This window comes from Papilio machaon, chromosome 6 (genome assembly GCF_912999745.1).
Source record: "Papilio machaon chromosome 6, ilPapMach1.1, whole genome shotgun sequence".
Taxonomy (NCBI): Eukaryota; Metazoa; Arthropoda; class Insecta; order Lepidoptera; family Papilionidae; genus Papilio; species Papilio machaon.
In genome coordinates this window covers 7,149,180-7,173,781 of record NC_059991.1, presented here as the reverse complement: position 1 = coordinate 7,173,781, position 24,602 = coordinate 7,149,180, and the positions used below count along the sequence as shown (strand labels likewise).

General features: G+C 34.7%; 2 protein-coding genes across 3 annotated transcripts; both read right to left on the bottom strand.

Moving 5' to 3' along the window:
- Positions 1-1,228: 1,228 nt before the first annotated feature.
- Positions 1,229-18,643, bottom strand: LOC106715011 (proteasome adapter and scaffold protein ECM29). Its single transcript, XM_045678276.1, has 37 exons — positions 18,503-18,643; positions 18,293-18,411; positions 17,895-18,023; positions 17,494-17,612; positions 17,097-17,222; positions 16,905-17,016; positions 16,483-16,622; positions 15,949-16,045; positions 15,764-15,853; positions 15,055-15,140; positions 14,854-14,966; positions 14,393-14,548; positions 13,938-14,079; positions 12,201-12,317; positions 11,731-12,025; positions 11,371-11,545; positions 10,881-11,258; positions 10,306-10,649; positions 10,038-10,145; positions 9,841-9,954; positions 9,618-9,732; positions 9,167-9,350; positions 8,765-8,883; positions 8,191-8,360; positions 7,708-7,814; positions 7,428-7,557; positions 7,063-7,184; positions 6,598-6,817; positions 5,969-6,223; positions 5,508-5,697; positions 4,818-4,960; positions 3,950-4,101; positions 3,254-3,446; positions 2,408-2,546; positions 1,742-1,993; positions 1,481-1,552; positions 1,229-1,402 (listed from the first exon to the last, which is right to left on the bottom strand). The coding sequence occupies exons 1-37, from the start codon at positions 18,552-18,554 to the stop codon at positions 1,272-1,274; spliced, it is 5,706 nt and encodes a 1,901-aa protein (XP_045534232.1). The 5' UTR covers positions 18,555-18,643; the 3' UTR covers positions 1,229-1,271.
- Positions 18,644-19,221: 578 nt separating this feature from the next.
- On the bottom strand, positions 19,222-24,339 carry LOC106714813 (E3 ubiquitin-protein ligase NRDP1). 2 transcript variants are annotated; one of them, XM_014507927.2, is made up of 7 exons: positions 23,846-24,339; positions 23,634-23,776; positions 22,802-22,884; positions 22,113-22,318; positions 21,289-21,447; positions 20,419-20,549; positions 19,222-20,293 (listed from the first exon to the last, which is right to left on the bottom strand). In XM_014507927.2, the coding sequence occupies exons 1-7, from the start codon at positions 23,933-23,935 to the stop codon at positions 20,155-20,157; spliced, it is 951 nt and encodes a 316-aa protein (XP_014363413.1). In that variant the 5' UTR covers positions 23,936-24,339; the 3' UTR covers positions 19,222-20,154. The 2 variants fall into 2 exon arrangements, with proteins under 2 accessions (XP_014363413.1, XP_014363414.1); XM_014507928.2 differs by having other exon boundaries at positions 21,292-21,447.
- Positions 24,340-24,602: the final 263 nt, after the last annotated feature.

The window sequence follows — 24,602 nt, the reverse complement described above, 5'->3', positions numbered from 1 at the left end:
CCCCCCCCCATTTTTTTTTAACTGCGCGCGGACGGAGTCGCGGGCGACAGCTAGTATATATATAAAATTATTAATTTATAAAGCTATAGATCTGCTTTCATTTAGTCAGCAAAATCAGATTAACTTGTGTATACTTTTTGCGTATGTTTTTTTTATTATATATAAATGTCATAGGCCTGGTTGAGGTGCTTATATAAGTAGTATAAATATATGAAGTAATAGTGAATTTGTTCTTAGTATTAATTATTTCATTTATGTACAAATGTTATTAAGTTTTGTCAACAGGGTTTCATGCGCCCTCTTTTACATATCGATGGGTCCTATGTATAAGGGCCAAAGTAACAAATTGATGATTTTTACTTTTTTAGCCGACTTCAAAAAGAAGGAGATTCGACTGTATTTATTTTATTATGTTAAAAGGTACCTCTTAATCTAATTAACAAATACACTAAACATAAATACACATTTACAGGTGTAAACGAGTTTTTTTTTGCTAAAGTAAAAGGGCCTATGATTTTTTCCTATATGATTGAAACTTTGAGAACCTCTCCGGTAAAGTTGTAAATTTGCACATTGACCCTTATTTGTAGGAGCCATTGATATTAATCTTTGACAGCTTTTGTATATTTCATTCATTAAAATATATATTTAATCAACAGTTTAATCACTATTATTTCACAGCTGTCGGAGCTCATATACAGGATGTCCATAAAGTCAAGGATCAAGTGAAAATGGGGGATGGGAACCCAGAAAATATTTTACGGACCTTATTAAGGGTTTTTTTACCATTGATTATAATTTGTATTGCAATAATTCTTTTGATCCATGAATTTTTAGCCACCTGTATAGTGGTATTTTAGTATGTAAGAGAATATTGTATTTAGCGAAGATTTTTCGCTCGTCCATTCTTGTCAAGTTATAGTATAGGAGCTTGTTTGTTGCTTCAGCCGCTAATATTTACTATATTTTATTTGCATATTTAAATCGATCATGTTTTATTGTTGACGTTATTTTTGTTTCATTCCATAGATTTATGTGATGCGGTTGCATTAAATTTTTATGTGATATATTAAAAATTGTTTTTTTTTTTTAAATAAAAACCCTACTTTCTTTACTTGTAACTGGAGCTTGTGTATGCGTATCAGATGTTTTTTTTTTCACTGTGACAAAGACGCGAATAACAGTAAGATTAATATTTGAGATGATAAAAAATCATTTATTACACTTCATTCATTACATTTAATTACACTTTGACATTAAAAATGGTAACATTACTTATTAATGTAAGATTTAATACTTTCCACTTTGGTTCTTAACTCGTGCGAAGAATCCTTTGCTAGATCAGGTGCGTACGTCTGGTAGATCTCTTTTAGAACATTTAATTCTTCCGTTTTGTTTAGTTCTAGAAAAAAAAGTGAAATTTAACAATAAATATAAAAGAATTTAAACTTTAAATTTACTATTTTCAACTATTCCTTACCTGTTAACTGTTTTATTAAAATCTCTAAGATATTAAGAGCGTCCTTTCGATGTCTCACTTGGTTACTGTTCTCTGTAATAATTAACATTTATTTAAAATTTTCACCGAATTTCCATTGCCTTAACATATGTACAAAATTTTTTTTTTTATTAATTTGATTATCTTCATTAGAGAAAACAAAATATTTTTCAATTTAAGTTGCCATTGCTGAAAGCAATGGAGACTAAATGTAAAACTACAATCGAAACGAATAATACATACTTAGTGTATAATCAACAACTTTAGCTGCATGCTTGGTAATATTGGTGATAGCTTTGTCGCGATCTGTGTCAGTGGTGGCATTGGCAATGATGGCATTGTCATTATCAGTTTCCATCGGTTGTCCGCGGCCTCGCAACACGTTGAGACGCGGCAGTACACTGGCCATTGACCGTAACACGGCCAGTTGTGTAGACCGTGTGGAACTTGCGTAACATTGAGCACAGTGCTCGAAGAATTCCTCCTGATATTTGTCTGTAATAATAAAAATTAAAGATGTAGACAATAGAGCGTCGGTGGCTCAGGGGTTAAGCACTTGACTTGCAAACTGCAGGTCCTGGGTACGAATCCCGCCATGTACGTTGTACGGACGTTCTTATAGTGAAGGAAAACATTGATACAACCTGCACATATCTGAGAAGTCAACCCGCACTGAGCTGTAGTTGACTATGACCTAGTCACCTCTAACTTAGGGTAGACTCCGAGCTCCTCAGTGGGGACGTATAGTGAGCTGTGATGATGAATCATAGAGACTGCTCAATTTATTAAAAATATTTTTATTTTCGCTTCATTTCAACTTAAATGCGCCTGTTGAGGCACAAAGTATTTGGCTTGTAGCCTATCTATTGGGTTATAGTGGTCAGTGAATGAAGATAAATAGTTCTGTACCTTGTGTTTGTGGGTCTTTGGGCCAGGCATTGCCGAGCAGCTCGTAGGCGGCCTCCTTGAGCGCGGTGAGCTGCTCCGCGCGTCGTCGAGCTCCCTCGTTGTCCTCATCATCAGAATCCTTGTCCATTGACGACTCGTCCTGACCATAGTAAAAACAATTTAAAACCGCTTTTATATCTATATATATCTACCCTAATTTATATATATAGATATATATAGTTTCTATATTCTATATATATTCTATATATATATATATATATATATATATATATATATATAAAAGAAAGTCGTGTTAGTTACAATATTTATAACTCAAGATCGGTCGAACTGATTTAGCTGAAAATTAATGGGGAGGTAGCTTAGAACTAGGAGATGGACATAGGAACTTTTTTTATCTTGTATGCATTTTTTTTATTCCGCGCGGACGGAGTCGCGGGTAAGAGCTAGTTTTCAATAAGAACAAATCGAATGCTTAATACGTATGTATGGATCCATGTACACTTAAGTATTTGATTTTCCGACCCACAGAAGAGTGACCTTAGCAAGCATCACTAGAGCATATTATTGGTACAAATTTATCCTTAACTAACTTTTGCCCGCGATTCCGTCCGCGCGGAATTAAAAAAAAAAGACATGGGATAAAAAAGGAACCTATGTCTATCTCCTGGTTTTAAGCTAACTCGTCACTAATTTTCGGCCTTCAATTAACTAACGAGATTTTCTTTTGTATATACATATAGTGTGCGGAAATTAATGTTCTCGAACGTTGATACGCCTGTCAATTGGATATGAAATACAAATCTTTATGTGTAGAAGTTTTTTTTAACACTATATGTGACCGATTACCTTAGACAATATGACTTTAACGATTTCATAAACATGTTGGAAGACATCGCAGTGTGTGGCGGAGAGCGCGCGCCCGAGAGCCGCCAGCGCACGCCGCTTGTGTACCGGGTCCGGTTTGCGGCACTCCAACAACAGCGCGTTCACACACTCGCTGGCTAATGTCGGATTTAATGGACTCTCACCCTCTTTTACCCTAAAAAAAAAAAAGAATACATAAATATTTTACGAAAAAAAAAATTAAACATCAATATAGATTATATTTCTTGAAATTTTGTTTTACGTATGTCAATTTCGAAGAGGTTTTATTCACCAATTACGTCAAGAGATATAAAATTAGTGTATTACTAGTTTTCGCCCGCGACTCCGTACTTGCTGAATTAAGAAAAAACTTAATTAATAGCCTATGTGTTCTTCCATACTATGTTCTACAACTGTGCCAAATTTCAACATCCGTTCAACCATTCCGGATATAAACATCCATCCATCCATCCAAGCTTTCGCATTTATAATAGTGAGATAAAGATTATTGTCATTTATTTTTAAGGTGGTTTATCCCTGACTACTTTCTTGATATAAAGAACAAATTTAAATCTTATGTTAACCATACAGCCCTTCCTGAGATACCTTCAAACATCCATCCATCCAAACATTCGCAAGTATAATATTAGTAAGATTTACTTTTAAATAGAAACTAACGTGCATAGATCAGCGAGTGCATCGAGAAGATGATGTTTGCCATCGAATGTCTTGCCATGAGCTGCAGCCAGCGCAGCTCGCAGCAGAGGTTCCCGCTGAGTACCCAAACCACAAGACACCTCCGCGCATAACGTCTTTATAGCGGTCGCACCCTGGAAATAATGGAAAATATAAAATTTGCTACTACTTTCCATCTTCTTTCCCGTCAATTATCTTTATTAAAAAGGCTAGGAACAGAACTGTTGTTAAATCAATTATGTATCCTGTAAAAAGTATTTTAAAAGAAAAAGTTACAAAGAGCTGAAATATTGGATTGTTTTACTCAATTTTCATTAATATTTCTAATGTTTTTATTTTTATTTCTTGTCACTGTTCGTGTGGACACCGATTTGGTTTACTTAGCTTAATTTCTACACAAAGGTTTGCGATAAGACCGCCTTTTTTGAAAATCCTAATGTATTTTCAGTTTTACAACTCTATGATAGTGCACAATAAAGTATATTTGTATTTAAACGACAGTCACAATCAAGAAAAATAGAAATAGAGAGTTGATAAATTTATAAGACCAGCCTCTCTAGACAAAATACATTCGTTCTGAAGCTATTCCATAACGAACTTCATAAAATGTATGGAGAACGGACACGGGACAATCACGTGACTTATCAAAAGTTATTGTCAGTTGGTTCACTTAATGTAGTGACTTTATATACTTAAAGAGTAAATATAGTTGGTAAGCAGTGATACTTTTACATATATTGCTGTATAACTTAAAGTGTCAAATCACGTTAGTCCAAACTCAGTGTAAGAATAAAGGAGACAGTGATGTATGAGTTAGGATGAGAGGAAGAGAGATATAGTGATGTGTGACCTGTATTTTCTTGGTCCAGCTGGTGGCTGCGAGTGCGTCCTCGAGATGTGCTCGTAGTGCAGGCAGGTGCCGGCGCATACCGCTCTCACGAGCAGGACTCAGCTCGCTCCACAACTCCTCGAACATCTCCACAGTACTCGACTCTGATATACCACACAATAACATCAATTATAACATTTCTTATAACTACGTCAGAGTAATCTATATACATACTAGCTGTCGCCCGCGACACCGTCCGCGCGCAGATAAAAAACAAAATGAAAAATAGATGTTGGTCGATTCTCAGACCTACTGAATATGAATATAAAATATCATAACAATCGGTCAAGCCGTTTCGGAGGACTATGGCAACGAAAACTGTGACACGATAATTTTATTTCTATATATATCTATCTATATATATATAAAAGAAAGTCGTGTTAGTTACACTATTTATAACTCAAGATCGGCTGAATCGATTTAACTGAAAATTGGTGGGCAGGTAGCTTAGAACCAGGAAACGGATATAGGATTTTTACCCCGTTTTCTATTTTTTATTCCTCGCGGACGGCGTCGCGGGTAAAAGCTAGTGTTAAATAAATAATGGATTCCAGTATTTAAACTTTTCTATTAAATATGATTATTGGTATTAATAGTAGCTTCCCCCCTCCCTCCCTAGTCTATATCATCGGTTGGCAACATCATAGTTACCTTCGTCTTTCGGCGCGTGCATGGCTAGGAAGACGACCGGTGCGAGTATTTCCTCATTGTCCTTGAGATGATCCGCCTTAGCCTTGGCGACAGCTCGCAGCATCAGAGCCACAGCAGACCGCGACACCTCGTCCTCTTTAGTCTCGTACAAGTTTATCAGTTTCTTCATCAACTTCTCTATCGACTGGTTCTGAACACACAAATATATCTTCATTAGTACAGGTAAATAGCAAAATATGTAGATAATACAAATAAGTATTAGAAACTCTCTTTCTCCGACTTTCTTTGCATTTGATATTCCGCTGGTGAAAATTTATTGGTTGTTAGTTTAGTTGGAACTTAGTTTTATTAAATTTCACGACATGTAACATTTTTATCATCTCCTAACTCTATTCGAACTGTCGACTCACGTTTTCTCTTATTTTTTTATTGATAAATAAATCTTTAAAGAATAATCTTACCTTCGCGAAAGCAGAAACTTGTCCTAACGCCTCCGCATAGTTCTTCCTAACAGTTTGATTCCTGTCGAAGGCACCATTAAGTAGATGTGTCATGAGTTTGCCGGCGACCGGCTCGAGGTCTGTGCGCAGATAGTGCGCAGACAGCACTATGAAGTGCGCACACGCAACCTTCGTGCCCAGCTGCGGGGACTTCATCAGCTCCAAGATCTTGGGGAGCATCTCCTTCATACTGTCTATCGTGATGTACGGCATGCACTGAAAATTAACTTTAATTATAAAAGCTATCAGTTTTGAAATGATTTCTCAGCGACATCTTTTACAAATACAAGAAACAACAAACAAAAATTAAGCAATAACACATGGGGTTTCAAACCCGAAACACAACCGTGCTGGAGGCCTAATATTAGTGATCTTCTCCTTCCTGCCTCTAAAAGAAAAGGATGGAAAGAGGAAATGGATACGATGGAGAAGGGGACGCATAGGAAAAGAAAATATCATCTTTCTGTGTCTCTTCTCTGTTTATTCGGATATCTGTGGGCGTTGATTGCTTCGCTGTTTTAGCGAATCAAGGTGGCCGCTCCATACATAGCCTACATTGTGATATCAGATAGCGAACCAGTAAGACAGACCTTGACAACAGTATCGGTGGTATAATGATGCTTGGTGGCATTAGCGCGCAGATCATCTAGAACCTCTCGGGTGCTGGTGTCTGCCAGCACTGTGCTGAGATGCGACAGACGCGCAGACTCCAGCTCTCCCGCAGCACACAGCAGTGCAGGCACCAGACGCGACACGAACCCGGACACCTGCTCCCCGCATGACGTCACCAGCCGGGACACCGTCGCCAGGCTGAGGACACCAAACTTGTTCACATTCCTAACTCAAAAAGCGACCTAAGTCTAGATCTAAAAGTCCCTATGAATAGAATTGTTGGTCATCTAAAAAGTTTAGTAGTTCATTAAATCACTTACACGTCACTAAGAGTCACTTGCAAATCTGTTTCTAGTGGTTCAGAAGAATTTTATAGCGTACATTTCTTTTTTAAGCAAAATAAAATATACAATTGAATTTAAAATATATATTTTCAAGTCCACCTGACACTCCTGACTTCTTTTACGAGGTTAGTGATGCCGTTGTCCAGCAGCACGGGCAAGATGGCGTTTACCACACGCTTGCCGTCCTTACCCTGCGCTGCGTCACACGCCTGCACGCACAGCTACACACATACGAACAAACCCTTGTTACATGTAATTTTGAAAAGGCTCTATACAGTCAAAGTTGACAGCACACTAGCGCCCTCCTGTCAACGTCAAAAAATAACACAAGCTCTTTGTACTGTAGCTGTCATGTCATTTTTTCTTTTATATCGTTTTCTATGTCTAAGTAGGTTTTATATTATATTAGCGCTTCTCTCTATAGTTCAGATATTCTTTTTTGACTATATTATTGTAAGTATTACCTTAGAGAGTACATTAGCGGTGGAGGTGGCGGCGAGTCGTGTGCCCTCGTGCACGTCATCCATAACCCGGAACAGCTGCGACCAGATCGTGGGCAGCTGCTCCAGCGACTCGTGCAGGCTCTTCGCACCTCTGACAACAGAACACACACGTTGAGACTAACCCTAATTTGGAAGGATATAAAATTTCACCATCGTTTAAGTGTAAAAAGGACTGTTTCTGGAACCAAAATGGATTGTCTTTCATTTCCTACGGAGTTCTAGGTCGCGTTTTTTTACTTACCTCAACAGATCAGACAAAGCGTTGCAGCAAGACATCCTCACCCGCCACTGGTTCGACGTCAGATTTGCCACGAGATCATCCAATATCTCTTTATGGTATTTTTGAACCTGGGCCATAGAAAACAAACCATTTTAGTCGCCAACTAAAATCTGAACCATAAAAGACCCTACACAAATTGTCTACAAATAGAATTTTCCTTTATTTTATATCGCCACAATACGTTTCATGTTTAGTCCGGTTTACATTATTCCAGTCCAGTGACCGTAATCAATGCTGGAGTACAATTGGAAAATTTTAACACACACCGGAATGAAATATATCCAAATTCGTTACTTTTTTTCACTTGCAATCCAACAGTAATTTCGACTTTAGAACTGGAATAATGTAAATCGGCCCTTAAGGAAGTCAATATTGGAATCTTTCAAGGAGTGTTCGTGTGAGAGTTACTGAGGCGTTAGTATCTAAGTATAGTGAGTGACTGACGGTGTGTTGCGTGTTGGGCACTATGGCGTGCCAGATGCTGGCCATAGAGTTCTGTATGCGGGGTGTGGGGTCGAAGCGGTAGCGGTAGAGACGAGGCACTATCTTGGGCAGGTGCTCCGACAGCTGGGCCCCCGCCTGCAGCGCTATCGAGTGGAAACCGAACGCTGCGCCTACACAAAAAAAAAGTTTTCTTCTAACAGTATGTATTTAAAATTCTGTGTACAATTTCAAACGTGTACATTGTTCGAAATGTAGGACTAAATTTAGTTTAAAAAAGTCACTTTCTACATGCGCATGTACGCGCAGCTTAACAATTTTTTTTTTCATAGCAACATGTAACTTTGTAATATTAATAAGATGACACGAAGTGAATTTGGAATGCTCGTATAATTTCAAATTTTAATTATTTCATTATAAATTAGCTGTCGCCCACGACTCCTGAATTAATTTCATCGAGATTTGTTGAGCCGTTCTGGAGATACCTTCAAACAAGTATCCATCCATCCAAACATTCGCATATTAGTAGGATTGTTTTTAAAAAGTTTTGATCTTGTTCAGAAACAAACAATATTACCTTTCTTTGAGTTCCAAACGGAGTTGTGATGCGCGAGATGCATAAACTTGTACAATAAGTCAGGCTGGTTCAGGTCTGATGCTAGAGAGCATAACTCCTTGTACGTTGAGAGGTTGCCCCTGTATTTAAATATTACATATAAATCAAATAATTCAACGATATAATTAATTGTGAGACATAAATTCATTTTAACAGACTTCAAAAAGTAAAAGGAAAAGCCACCCACGACTACATCTCGGTGGAATTAAAAAAAATAATTAGTAGCCTATGCACTATTCCAGGCTGTAAACCACCGATATTCCAAATTCCATCTTGATGCGATCAACCATTTTGGAGTTACGGGATAACATTCACACATCCATCCATCCATTAGTAAAATAGTAAGTTTATGTAAGAACCAACCCAGTGGGAGCCTTCCCTAGCTGTCCCTCCTCAAATATCTTAGTATCATCAGTGACTTGCGCCACGGATCTCTTCCCGCTGGTCAGCTGCTCAATGATCTCACCCACTAGCGCTTGCTTACGACTTTCATCAGAATTCTGATATACAAGACTGAGACCTTTACTGGCTACGTCTTGTACTATATCTGTTATACATAAGTAATATATAAAATATATAATAAAAATACCTTTAATAGGAAATTATAAATAAAGACATATCTTATTAATAATTGTAGACGTCTCTAATAAACGATTAGAATAATATAGAAGTATTTGCGCCATTCTTTCACTGGTGCATTATCGCTTTAAATTCAGAACTTTATTCAATAATTAGATTTATTTTATAGGAACGGTTATGAAATTTTTAAATACTAATATTATTTAAGGCTAAGAAAGTTAATTCAGATACTTACCGCTATTCTCTGAAAGGTAATCCATAAAAACATTTTGTAAGAGCTGCAAACTTTTTCGTATAGGCTCTCTGTCGGAACAGTTCTTCAATAACGCCAACAACCAAATACTAGTCGCCTTGAAATTTAAACAAAGACTCGTTATTAAAAAGGTGTAAAAACAATTCTCCAGACCCTTAGTTTAAGCTTTAATCTGAGTAAAAATTAATCTAGAAAAATCCCATACCTGTCTTGAATGTGGATGAGGATGTTTGCCGATCTTAAACAACTCTTGTAATAACCATTGAAGTAATTCATCGTTCTCTTTTAAAGCCTCTAAATCTCTTATCTTTGCATCACCCTGTATAACACAAAGAACATTAAATAAATAGACTATGTCAAATAATTAGAGTACAAAACATTATAAATTGAATTAAAACTCACCTCTCTAGGTAACTCAGTCCAGAAATCTCTATTTTCATTAGAATTAACTCCTTCCACACAAAGCACTAGTGACTCTCCGATTTGTAAATGAATTTCGAATTCCTTACTCTAAAACAAATTATCAACAAAATAAAACTATAAAAAGCAAACTATTAAAAAATACACCCTCTATTCTCAAGTTATTTTCAATTTTACGACTAATTATTAATTTTTAAAAATAGTAATCATTAACACAAAAGAAGAGTTAAGACAATTTAAAAATACATACATCTTTAGCCATTTGCAGGAATCCTTTGACGATCTGTTTCGCGAACGTCAACCTTTCTCCACAACACATCAGACCTAACGTATACAACGCTCTTTCTTTTACTTTGGAAGGTAACGTTGGATTCCCCACAATTCTGAACAGTCGTTCAGCGACCGTATACTTAGTTACTATATCATCAGTAATTACGTCTTTGTTATTAACATTGAATGGATTGTCTGTCTGTAGGATAGCTTCTTGTTTAGCATTCATATTCGGTAAAGGCAAAGCGCTGCATCTTACTAACAATGATACTGAACTAACTGATGTACTGACTAGTAATGTCTGAGGACTTGCGAGGAAATTACCTAGAAAGATTTATTTTAATTACTGGCCACACTATAAAATAAAATGAATAATTCAATAAGAAAAAAAATTGCACAGATTAAAAAAGATTCCAACAGAAAATAAATAACCATCACTTCTTTGTATATTTAATGTATAAAATAAAATTCAAAATTGATTAAATACAGGTCAATTAAAAAATTTGCCCTTGCAATAATACAATAATTATAAAAAAACTGCATTAAAAAACTTACCCAAACATAAAGCGCCATCTTGATACGGCTCCCAGTTTGACGGATTGAATCCTTTCCCGCCAAATTTGCCGCGCTTTGACAGCGCTATACAACGTTCACAAAGATGACTGAACGCCGAAATATAACCGCACTGAGCTTCTAAACCTTTGTTACCGCGACTTTGTGCCACAAATTCCTTAATTTCCTTGTCTATTGCAGATTTATTGCTTGTATTTGCTGTAATAATCGCATAAATGACCGCGGCAATGTCCCGTATGTCCTCTTTCGTGCTAGTTGTGAAGAGATTCATAAGGAATGGTAGCAGAGACACATATTTTGAAGCAATTATTTCTGGCACACACCCAACAATGTCTAAAAAGCATGTTAGGGGCATCAATTCTGAAAAAAAGTTATATTTTTTTACAGTGACTCATGTTTTTTTTTAAATGTTGGTAGTCAAATGTCTTTTGATGATATTTTATGCATACTTTTTCATCCAAAACAATATTACCTGGACATGCGTTAAGTAATGATGTAATCATAGTCAGATAACGTTCAAGTACTTCTGTTTCCAGTAAGTTCTCTCGGAAGTATTTAGCGAGCAGAGGTGAATTACTGTTGGGATGATTTGAGCAGTCCTTTAACTTTGCGTCACGGTTCAAACACATTCTCATATACCTTAATATCTGTCAAACAATTTAATAGACATGCGTTAATTTTTTTTCAAATAAGTATACACATTTAACTGGCAGCTAAAACACTCCGAAGAAGAACACGAGTTGAAAGATATCTTACTCTTTACGATGAGTTAAAAATTTTAGGCTTTTAAAGGTCACAATAATAATCAATTATACAAAAAAAGTCTACTCACTTCCTGATAAGTTTTTGGATGAAACTGCAGCAAATGGTTACCAATAACATATCTGTGCTTCGAATTTGAGCCTTTCTTTCTCTTTTGTATCTGTTCCCAAACGTAATTCACCACGTCTTTGAAACTTGGAGTTTTTAACTCGGCTATTGAATCGTTGTCTTTCCGAGCTGTGCCCTCATCTAAGTTGACAACAGCCGTCTCTTTCTTACTCACATTGTTCACTACATCTTCTATCTCGCTCGAACGTGACGTGCCGTATAGACATTTTTGTGATTCGGTTACAATGTCGTCCTGACTGTTTCAAAATTAAGAAATAAATCAACTATTAATTCAAAACGAAACAAAATTTACGTAACTTTTTGCTAAGACAGAAAGCGAGAAAATAAAAAAATGAGCAAATAATTAATAATCTGCTGGTTATTACACTAAGAAGGTTGTTACCTCCTTGGATTTCTTATATAAAAGTTTACCTATCTCCGCTGGCGAGCAGCAGCAGGTACCGCGAGGGTACGTAGTCCTGCGGGAACACCACGGAGGAGTACCGCATGGCGATGTAACGGATCATAGGATCCTCATTGTGCATGTAGCTATTAAAAACAATTAACACGAAAATGGCGTTATCTCATAGTACTAGAGCAACTAGTCACTGCAGCTGCAACGCAATGTTAGTTCAGAATTCAAAATTCAGGATTTTTTTTTCAGTTAAAAATCAATCTAAATGGTCTTCATATATATTGTCTAAATATATTCATACGAGGGGAGGTCCAAAAGTTCGCGGAATGGAGGGGATGGAGTGGGGATAGGGTAGCTCGCTTAGTGTCATACTAATTGGGCACTCATAATTAGTATATATATAACATTTCAACCCTATAGTGCCATTCGTTTACGAGTACTCGCCTGCTGAACAAGTCAATCCGGAAGCAAACTGCAACTATGGAGAAAATTGAACATCGCGCTGTGATAAAATTCCTTACCAAGCAAGGAAAAAACGTTAAAACCATTTTAAATGAAATGGAAGCCGTTTATGGAGATCAGTGCCCTGGTAAAACAATGGTTTATAAGTGGCATGGTCTTTTTAAACATGGTCGAGATTCAATTGAAGACGACTCTCGCTCTGGGCGGCCAGCTGACGCCACCACATCAGACATCGTCGAAAAAGTCGAAAAACTTGTACTCGAAGACACACGTTTGAAGAAGAAACAATTATCTGCATTTGTTGGAGTATCAGATACAACTATTTTGCGTATCCTGCACGACCACCTGGGCATGACAAAAGTCAGTGCAAGATGGGTGCCGAGAATGCTCACGCCGCTTCAAAAACAGCAGCGCGTCGACGCGTCTAAGCACTTTTTGGAGTTGTGTGGAGACGAGCCCGTGCAGATTTTGGAGCGGATTGTTACTGGAGATGAAACATGGGTTCATCACTTTGAACCTGAGTCCAAACAGGAGTCCATGCAATGGCACAAAAAGGGTACACCACCTCCCAAAAAATTCAAGGTGTCAGAATCGGCGGGAAAGTTGATGGCCACTGTTTTTTGGGATTGTAAGGGAATATTACTCATTGATTATAAAGAAAAAGGTACCACTATAACCGGAGAATACTACGCACTCATATTAGAAAAGTTAAAGGAGTCAATTAAAGAAAAACGTCGAGGAAAATTGGCCAAGGGTGTGTTGCTTTTGCAAGACAACGCGCCGGTTCACAAGAGCCGAGTTGCCATGGCTGCTCTGCACACACATGGGTTCGAACCACTTGTTCACCCACCCTACAGTCCAGACCTGGCTCCTAGCGATTTTTATTTATTTCCAAATTTAAAAAAAGAGCTAAGGGGAAGGAAATTTTCCGACGATAATGAAGTGAAGGAGGCAATTTCGGCCCATTTTGAGGCCAAAGACAAAAAATATTTTTTCGATGGTTTAGAAAAATTAATTCATAGATCGAATAAATGTATTAGACTTAAGGGTGATTATATTGAAAAGGAAAAATAAATTTATTGTTATATTTCATTGACAACCCTTTCATTCCGCGAACTTTTGGACCTCCCCTCGTACATATTCAAACATATTCAAGATAACATCAGGCACTAACACAAGTAGTGACCCAGTAAAATACAGGTATGCATAATGGAAACATGTCTCTGTTTTATCAAAGGGTTGGCAATATGTTTTCACACAAGTGTTACAACAATGGGAACAGTAACACTCACTGGTCAAGCAAAGCGTAGAGCGCTAAGGCTTGCGGCTCATCGTAAGGGTTGGGGCGGGGCTTCTTGCTCTCCGACGCTTCATCTACGTCCATGTCATTGCTGGTGCCCGCCGCTGACGTATCCATTGCTTCATCTTTACATTCTAAACAGAATATAGATTTTAAAAAAGGTGCTTTGTCTATATACATGAAACTGACCAAATTTTCAACATAAACAAATGCCGTGGAAACGCTTAGAATCGTGTTAATGAAAACTTTTTTAAATGTAATTATTTTTTAAATTTCTCGTTTTATAATTGCTTATAGTTATTTGGGTATTATAATATGTTTACAAGGAACAAACAACTTGCAGACAGACATAAAGACAAAAATTTTCAAAATTGGTTTTTCCATCTCATCTCATCTCATACAGACACTCCAATTTAATGAATATATATAATATGATTATAATTTCACCTGGTGTATGCATTGTATAGGCGATGGACATATCGAGTAATGCATCACGCAGCGCGGTCTTCATCTCGGGCACAGCTTCCGGAATCTTCTTCACCAACTCCTCCAACAATGTGAACTGTCTGTTTATACTCTCCGGGCATTTCATTGCCAAACGACCTGAAATATAATACTAGTTTTACACATTCATTTCTACTAGTAAATATTTTCCCATAATTTCAAGGGCTGTGTCGATGGATTAAAATGATTTCAATGCTTAATTAACCATAGGTTTCTGAGACTAATATTTCTATGTAAAACATATCTTTATCTTTGACAAAACAAAGATAACAATATGTTTCAAACATGGATTTTGGTCTCAGAAACCCTAGATTAGTGTATAAAAATCATCTTATTTGATTTTCCAAAGTCAAGAAAACAAACAGACAAACAACTATTGACAATAAATTTATGTTTAAACTCACCTAAGCACATATAAGCTTTAGAATGATGGTCAGCGTACTCATCTGATCTTATCAATTTCAGCAAACCATGCAAGAACACTGTACCCACTTTCTTTAACTGCTCTGAATCACCGCTAAAAGGAAATAATGCCTTTATTAACATCTATAATGTACGATATATTTTTTATATTGTGATTTCTTAATCCTTTTTTGTTTACTTACTTGTTAATAACATTCAATAAAAACATCAAGGACAAATTCCTGAGACGTGAGTTTGTATTTGGATCAAATAATGATGAAAATACGACCTGAAAAAAGGTAACTTTTTTATTTACTAGCTGACGCCCGCAACTCCGTCCGCGCAGAATTAAAAAAAAACATAATAAGTAACCTATATGAGGTCATCCAGACTATTATTATTATTTTATTTTTTATTTATATATTTTTTATTTTTTATTTATATATTATATTATTATTTTTATTATTATTATTTGTTTACACACTGGCAGCTAACTAGTTGATGCGTGTATCAAATAGTTTGAAGATATCTTGTTTATAAAGTCTGTTTTTGAAAGAGTTTATTGATGGAGCCTATATTTATGTCAAATTTCATCGAGATCCGTTGAGCCGTTCTGGAGATATCTTCATACAAACATCCATCCATCCATCTCTCCAAACATTCGTATTAGTAACACAACTAGCTGTCACCCGCGACTCCGCGCGCAGTTAAAGAAGACTTAATAAGGGTATGAAAAATATATAGTAGCCGATTCTCAAACCTACTGAATTCATATAAAATTTCATAAAAAATCGGTTAAACCGTTTCAGAAGTGTATGGTAAGTAACATTGTGGAACGAGATTTTTTAAATATAAGATTTTACATTTAGTATATAACATTAGTATGGAATTGAAACATTTAAAAGATTTTACCTGAACACAATGCGGGAACATTATAGCGGGTCCGGTTGCTTTATTTAAATATTGAATTAATTTCAATCGTAGTCTGGTGCAAGCGGGAACCTAAAATTATAGACAATTGTTAGCCTATCTATATAACAAACAACAAATACAAACTTCACATATCACTATATTTAATTCGTAATATATTTACATACCTTACGATCATCTGGTGGCACTTTCATACCACCCCAAGTGCCGAGGTACAGCGAGTATAGAGGACCTACAACTGCCGGCTGCGACCAGTCCACAGAACTGTAAACAAGTATAACAAACAACGGCGTATGATAACGCGGGAAAGTGACTTTATATAATTTTACAATACAAGAACCTATTAAAAAACTTTTTTCGATATTAAACGCAGACACTCTAATTTTATTAATATACTAGCTGTCGCCCACGACTCCGTCCGCGTGGAATTAAAAAAAAACGTAATAGCCTATGTGTTCTTCCATACTATGTTCTACATCTGTGCCAAATTACATCAAGATCCATTGAGAAGTTCTGCAGATACCTTCAAACACACATCCATCCATCTAAACACTCGCATTTTTAATATAAGTAAGAAGTAAGACATAGAACTGTAAAAATTGGCGTACAGCATTATATGCATAGATGCAGTGATATTTTTGAATGTACATTAGAGATTTAATTAAATATGTGTCCTTATAAAGTTTAGAACATGGTGTTACCTGTTGACTCTAATAAGTGGGCTGTTGGCGTGATTGGCAACACTGAAGCGAGAGTCCGCGGCCGCCACGATCAGTGTCAGCAGAATATCGTTCATGTTGAAGATATCCTTGCTTATAAAATTCACTATTGAGAGTTTCATCTACAAATAAAGTAATTAGCACATTACATTAAGAAATTATGCAATTGGTTTCATTTTTAATAAAAACTAGCTTTTACCCGCGACTCCGTCTGCGCGGAATAAAAAATAGAAAACGGGGTAAAAATTATGCTATGTCCATTTCCTGGTTCTAAGCTACTTGCCCACCAATTTTCAGTCAAATCGATTCAGTCGATCTTGAGTTATAAATAGTGTAACTAACACGACTTTCTTTTATATATATAGATTATAATTCAAATACCAAAATGTGTTAACTGTACTCACCTCTTCTAATTGGTTGGGATTTAATTGGTTATTACCCACTATCCTTTTGTATGTCTTCATACTCATTCCTGGAGGTACTTGGAACTCACTCTCTCCCGCATTCGGTAGAGCCCTGGCAAATATATTTCAATAATAACTGACACACATAAGAGGTATATATATGTTACTTTGAGTTATAATAAATTTATGCACCTGTAAGGTAACAGCAAAATGTCCAATGCAAACTTCAGTATGAGAGATGACACTTTAGGCTTTTCTTTTAAATTCAGATCTGTTTCTTTTATATCACCTAGGAGAGGCATCACAAGCATTAAAATCCTGAAAGAAAAAGTAACAGGTTAATTTATAACTAGCATAATTTGAGTAACTTTTTCTAATTTTTTTTTTAAATATGACAACTATTATCCATAATTCTAAGATGCAAATGCAGGTAGAGTTGGAAAGCACAAGCTTCAAGTCTTTGTCTAGGCAAAGGGTGAAACCACTCTTAATTTCACAGGTCAAAGCCATCGTTCAGTTGATGCAGCACCCTAGTTACTTAGTTATGTTACTAAAAGAATGAATTGAGAATAATAAATTAACAACATACCCATCTTGATGAGGTTGAGGTTTGTTCTCTATGGCCTCAAGCAGTGAAGGTGTCAAAATAAGTTGCTGTTCCCGAGGCAGTCTTGGGAAACCCATTGTTATGTATATTTTAGAAAAATTCTAAAAGAAATTACAAAAGCATTGTAGATTAAACCAATTGATCAGATGACAACTTTAACTAATATTTGTTTATATACATTTTAAAAATCGTGCATTTATAGTTCTTACAATATTAATAATTAAAAGTCACCTAAGACAGATAAAGCTAAACTGAACATATAATTTTGTAACTAAATTAAATAAAATAGAATATTCATTGATATGACTTATCTACAAAGGATGCTACCTGATGAATTCTTAACAAACACTTGCAGCAACACTTTGCAACTTTCAAATACTTACAATAATAAAACTATTAGCAGCAGGATCTTTGTACAACTGCAGCAAGGTCTGAACAGGCAGCTGAACATCAGCACGACATTTTACTCGCTTGTTCACATGCACCAATAACTCCATTACTTTTGTGCGAACCTAAAATATATAGTTTAACTTACTTCTTAGCAGTACCTCAAAGTATTAGCAATAAAGCGTATAAAATCAATGGCATAATACTTGATCTTAGTTTAAATAAACCTCAAGACTAATATTTCTTTTGATAATAAATATGTAATTGAAGATTACTATTGCTATATCTGAATAAGTGTATAAAAATTATGATTATATGTAATCGAAAATCTAATTCATAGTTAAAAAAATAATAACATAAGCAACTCAACTAAAGCAATATAGAGCACACTAACTTGTTCATGAGGTGATGATAACTTCAAGATAACAGGAGGGAGGAATCTATTGAGACAACTCTCCAGTTGTTCATCGGTGTCCACATTTCCAAGTCTCAAGAATACGCGATCAAGAAGAACTGTAAGGAAAACAAGCAGCCGAAATTGGTGACAATTATAAAAGAAATATCAATTATTTCATCTAAAGTCAATTATTTTTGTAATACTTACGAAGATCATTTGAGCAATCACTGCCGGCTTCTGTAACTTCCATTTCAGACATTTTTAAGCATTTAACAAAGAAATTTCGTCAAAAATAGCATAAATAATTTAAATACTGCAACATACACGATGACAGGCAAAAACCTACTGACATGACATCTAATGTAATGTGACATTAGTAACGTCAACTCTGATGTTTATTTGACGTTTTTTATTTTTAAACTTAAGTCCACTCAAAAACGTATCCAGACGATCCAGACCAAAGCAATTAAAAATTCATCAATATTTTCATTAAGTTTACATTTTCATTTAAATTTCATATTTTTTTCATTTTAATTTAGAAATCTGTGATAATCCCATTTTTAATTCACCTTTCTTGAGTTAAAGGTGAATTAAAAATGGGATCCACTCTAATAGACGGTAAAATTAAATACAGATTAACGAAACTATTCAGATTTTAGGGCATCATCATCAGCCTTTATCTGCCCACTGCTGGGCATAGGCCTTTCCCAATGCCTTCCACAGTACGCGGTCCTCCGCCTTTCGCATCCAACAACTTACAGGATTTTAGGGTATGATTACAATTAAAACAAGGTCATTAAAAACAATTTTTATTATCCAAATTGAGCTAAAATATATTATTTTTTTGACAATTCGAAATTTATAAACGAGAAAAACCTCGAGTAAATATCACATAAGTAAAAATACGAAAATGCTATTACACTAAAACATTTACACTTCTTTTGTTTTCATCGCATTTAAATGTAGTCACCATGTTTCTGTTCAATTTAAAACCAAAATAAATTATTCACATTTCCGAAACGTTACCTCCTTTAATAGAATAATACAAATAGTTTATCTTAACTAGACCTAATTATTATAAGCATTGACTAAGCAAAGTTTTCATTAATGCTTCCTGCAAATTCACACAACTATCGCAACCCTAACAAGATACACACTTGGAACTAAATGACTTTATTGTAACTTATTTTGCACCTCTAATATTGCTTAAATTCAGTAAACACTTGCATTTGTGGTTTATGTATACAAAATTTTAGGAATGTTAGTCTAAGCAAATTTAAAGAAACTAACACAAATAATCAATTAAACTTAATTTAACTATATTTTGACTGAAGTGACACATATTGCATCCCTAGAATTATTTTTGAGAAAACAGGGCAAGGACAAGTACCACTGCAGTAATAACCCACAGAAGTAATCTACTGTATACTGTAAACATTATTATACAATATCATGCCACATTTACGTCACCCTGAAACTTACAATTGTTTATTCAAAAGAGCAGTAATTTACTTTTAATATGGATATGAACCATAGACATTTATCTAATAGTACCAAATCACAGAAATATTTCCAAACATTATAAAAAAAGGAGAGTTAGTACACACTATGTTGATCAAGTTGTAGATATTGCAGTGGTTTCTTGTATTATCTTCCGTTTATCTGGAATTATGCACGCAGTTTAGGTTGTAAGTGCAAATTTCAAACATAGTATGTACACTAACGAATGTAAAATTGTACAAGAAACATAAATTAAATATATTGACAGTGTTGTAAATGGCTTATGTATTAACAATAATTTTTATATTTCACATTTGGAACGATCCAACCTCCAGTTCATTTTGTCACTATTTGTCGGATTATTCAATGCCGTGGGCAAATATCATGACGAGTCCAGGCTCGACCATCATGTGCTCGTCGACGTGAGTATTGTCACACTGCAGCACGAGCACCGCCTGCTTACCTGGTACTCTTTTGCACACATATTTCTCATATAATCTGAAATAAGAATCAAATAAGAATCTTTGAAAGTATTTATACTGTGAACATTGATAAATTGTAAATTATGTGTTGTGTAGATTTCACTTCTCTTTTCTCCAATCCATATTTAATATATCATTTACCTTCTATTATTTTGTCTAGTTTCTAAAGAGGAGAGTCCGGGCGGCCATCTCCGTTCATGGCAGTTCTCCATTAGATCATCTATTATATGAGAGGGGCAGCCGGACTCTGATAAACTTCTCTTAATCATCATCTGCAAATATACCAAAAATTAAATAGTATTAATTATCTACAAAAAAAAAAAAACAATCATACATGTTTTAATTCACATTTAATTCCTTATTGCAATTCTTTTTTGTATATAGAATTATATACATATTTATTATAATTTTGAAACTGTATAATTATTGTAGTTCAAAAATGTGACCTTAAAAAGTACAGTCAATAAGAGTTATTTAATTTTATTGTTACAACTTTGCTTCATTTCAGTAATGACATTGGAATCAATAATAATAAATATGGTAACATTACTTCTCAACAATTTTTTTATAAAACTTTATACAACTAAATAACATTAATGGTCAACATGAAATATCCCGAAATTGGAACTTAAGACTTCATTGTAGGTCTTTCTTTAATAGTCTGTTTTGTAGTAGTCTTTCTGAGTAAAGTATAAGTGTAAATATTATGTCAGAAAAAAAAATAAGCATGAAATTGTAACACTTGTGGAATTGTGAAAAATGAAACAAATTGAGAAATAGAAATAAGAAAACAAAGCGGGGGGGGGAAACATTAAACTATCTCATTCAAGTCAATAAGTGGTTCAGCTTAGTCTGCACTAAATGTGACCACTTAAATATACATTTAGTATGTCTACCCTAATGATCTCCTTTACTGACTAATAGCTGACTCTGGGTGTGGTAGAAAAATTTATGGATTGGTAAAATGATGTGTATTGCCACTAAATCGACTGGTAAAAGTAAGTGTATTACCACCTGCAGGACGTCATCAGGTGTCGATATCATACCACCCCAGCGCGTGACGCGTGCGCGTGCCAGTGAACTCGCCCAGCGCACCACCTCCTCGCGCTCCATCTGGTCCGCCAGCGCGCGCATCGCCGGGTTCGACACACGCATCGCGCGCATGAACTCCTACCACATAACGTCCACAATTCACTCACACTTCAAGAGATCACGTCACCTTGGTTACTATTATGAAGGTCATGTCATCTCACAATCGTATTGTAATAGTGTATCAATGATCATTAATGTAATTTGTTTTTACAAATATTGTCACCTGGTCAAGCGAAACTTACATAATGATAGAAAAAAGTGACTATTGTAATCATGTTAGTAATAAGTTTAATCTTACTAATATTATAAATGCTAATATTTAGATGGATGGATGGATATTTGTTTGAAGGTATTTCTGAAACGGCTCAAAAGATCTTGATGAAATTTGGCACAGATGTATAACATAGTCTGGAAGAGCTTATATGCTTTTGAGTTTTTTTTTAATCCGCGCGGACGGAGTCGCGGGCAGAAGCGAGTCACATATAACCACAAAACATGCGTCAAACTACAAGGAAAGTCATGTTTTGAATAGAAATGAAAAGGATTTTTTTGACACTTCGATTTTATCATCTGTATCTCTGGAATACATAAATGTAACTTAAAAGGTAATAATATTTGATCAGTACTACAACACTAATATTTTATTGTATTTCTTCACAATAAATCACTATCATAGTGTTTTTATTTATATATATTATTTAATTGTATTAAATACTAGTAAAAAATCAATGCTATTAACTAACCTTTAGCAATGCTAACTCTCTTTTATGTTCATTAATTATGAGTCTCTGTTCTGTAAGCTCCTGCTGGTAGTCTGTAAGCTTGCCTTGCTGCGACGCAATCAGTACCCTCAACTCTCTAACACAGTTGTGCTCCGCCAGCTCATCTTTAGGTATAACAAGACCACAACCCGCTTCGCATGGCATTAGTCTTTTTGGATTAAATTCACCTGGATTTTAATTGTTTCGTTAACTGTGGGGTTTGGACTATCAAAACATATCATTGTCTTCCTTGTTCAAAAAACAAACAACAATGTTTTAACACTATTGTAATGGCTTTGCTTTTCAAACATATAGTCAATGTACATTAATAATTATATATATATTAAGACTGAAACTTTATAAGCACCAAAATGTCACATACTTTGAAAGTCTATTAAATTATTTTTTGATATTTGATAAAATAGTAACATTTAATTTAATTATGTATAAATGAATTGATTGGCAATTAATGCATTTTGGCATAAATCATAAGACATATTGTATTTGTTAAGTTGAAGTCTTCAATTGTAATAGTGTTATCATTGACATTGCATAATATTATATTAAAAATATTTACACAAATAAAGTAAACAATATTATTTGAATAAGCAAATAGTGTTTATAACATGGTTGAAATGATTAATGGTATAAAAATGTAAAAGAATACTAACAATCAACAAGATGTGAAGCTAAGGAGTCCAGTTTCAAAACTGCATTGCAGCCGTGAGGGGCATTGTCACAGCTTGTACAAAGTCTGAAACAACAAATAAATCTATGTAGATAAAAATGTTTGTAAACTTGTAGTAAATGCATTCCTTATTCATTGTTTAGATTGTTTTACAACTTTGATAGGATGTCTTGAAAATGTTTTCAGTTCTAAAAATTTTACTTTAGGCTAAATGCTATAAAAGATATATTAAAAAAAAAACTATCCTCTTGCAGTTCTGTAAAATATACAGGTTCTTGTAAATAAAATTAATAATTTAAAGTCAATTATATGTTGTAATAACTGAATTGGAATTTTTATCTAGTCCAATCAGATTATGTTTATATACAAATGTTTTACATTGAAAACTCACTGCAACAGTTGCATATTCAGCCATGTCATGTTATGTACTTCATGTATACATAAATATTGACATAGCCTGTCAATAAATGATGATTACAAATATTTATGCCAAATACCAGTTAGTTTACCCTATAGTATATTGTTTAAATTACATTTAAAATATAATAAAATCAGAATTTTATATTGATATTTTAAAATTTAAATACTATTTTAAGTAGGTAGGTATAATACATATTATATTATAGTCAATATGTACAAAAAAGAAACCTATTCAAAAGTAGTCATAGGTTTACCTTTCAAACATTTTGAATTCTACTTGAAACATGAAGTAATTAATTGAAATCATGAGTTTTTTACAAATAAAATCAATCAAAACATAACCTGGTTTCAATGTTGCAATGATCACATAACAAAAGTTGCGAAATCACACCAACCTGGATAATAAATTGCGTAGTATTCTTGGAACAGGTCTCAACTGGCTCGCGGTGACCGCCTGACGATCCACAGGACAAGTGGGCTGCCGACTTATCCATTCAGTAATACACGCACGACAAAATGCATGCTCACAGGCTGGCGCCTAAAACACTCTTTTATAAAACCAATACACCCACTTATATTTAAAGAAAAGTCTAGAAATAAACCACACCTGCAACGGATCTTCTAAAACTCCTGAGCAAATAGGGCAAATAAGTTCTTCATCAACGTCACCTTGAAATCTTTTGATATCAAAGCCCATTATTGTTCTCAACAATAGTAAACATTAGCTATTTTTACTATTATTTACTATTTTTGCGATAATACTATGAACTGTTTATAAATTATACACTGTCACAATTTTACTGTAAATTCGTTCACTGATAAATAACTTTGGTTAACAAAAGTAAATACCACCAAAAATTAAAGTTGTACGCATGTGCAGTGCATTGAATATAATTATATGTTAGTGAAAATGCTATTGCTATGCAATGCAACCCGCAACCCCGCAGAGTATATAACAGAAATTGTCCAAGAACCTCATCAAATTTTGTAAGTTTGGAATGAATATTGGATTTGACTTTAAAATACTATATTTACAGTACACAACACAGTCCACATTTCGCACATATTATTATAAAGATAAAGATGCAATTGCAAATGAAATGTTGCAAATACTACTAAATTAATAAAGTATTGCTAGCATCAATGTTTAATTACTTACTGTTGTAATTAAATAATATTCTACGTTGTAACGTCCACTAATTTGGTTTTTATAAAACTTATATCTTATTACAGGTATTGCACGCTTTTTAAGGGCAAACAAACTGAAAAACTAAAGTAAGCAATGAGTGGGTTTTTTCAGTAGGTTTTACAAAGAAAAGACACCGGAACCGGAAAATAAAATTAGTAACTTAACTTTTGTTTTA

Coding starts and splice junctions, on each gene's coding strand:
- LOC106715011 (XM_045678276.1), bottom strand. CDS start 18,554: ATGTCTGAAATGGAAGTTACAGAAGCCGGCAGTGATTGCTCAAATGAT. Junction 7,815..8,190: donor TGCCCAACACGCAACACACC/GTCAGTCACTCA, acceptor TCTATGGCCCAG/GTTCAAAAATACCATAAAGA. Junction 7,558..7,707: donor GCTTTGTCTGATCTGTTGAG/GTAAGTAAAAAA, acceptor TTCTGTTGTCAG/AGGTGCGAAGAGCCTGCACG.
- LOC106714813 (XM_014507927.2), bottom strand. CDS start 23,935: ATGGGCTTTGATATCAAAAGATTTCAAGGTGACGTTGATGAAGAACTT. Junction 23,777..23,845: donor TTTTAGAAGATCCGTTGCAG/GTGTGGTTTATT, acceptor AGAGTGTTTTAG/GCGCCAGCCTGTGAGCATGC. Junction 20,550..21,288: donor CTGATGACGTCCTGCAGGTG/GTAATACACTTA, acceptor GTATATTTGCAG/ATGATGATTAAGAGAAGTTT.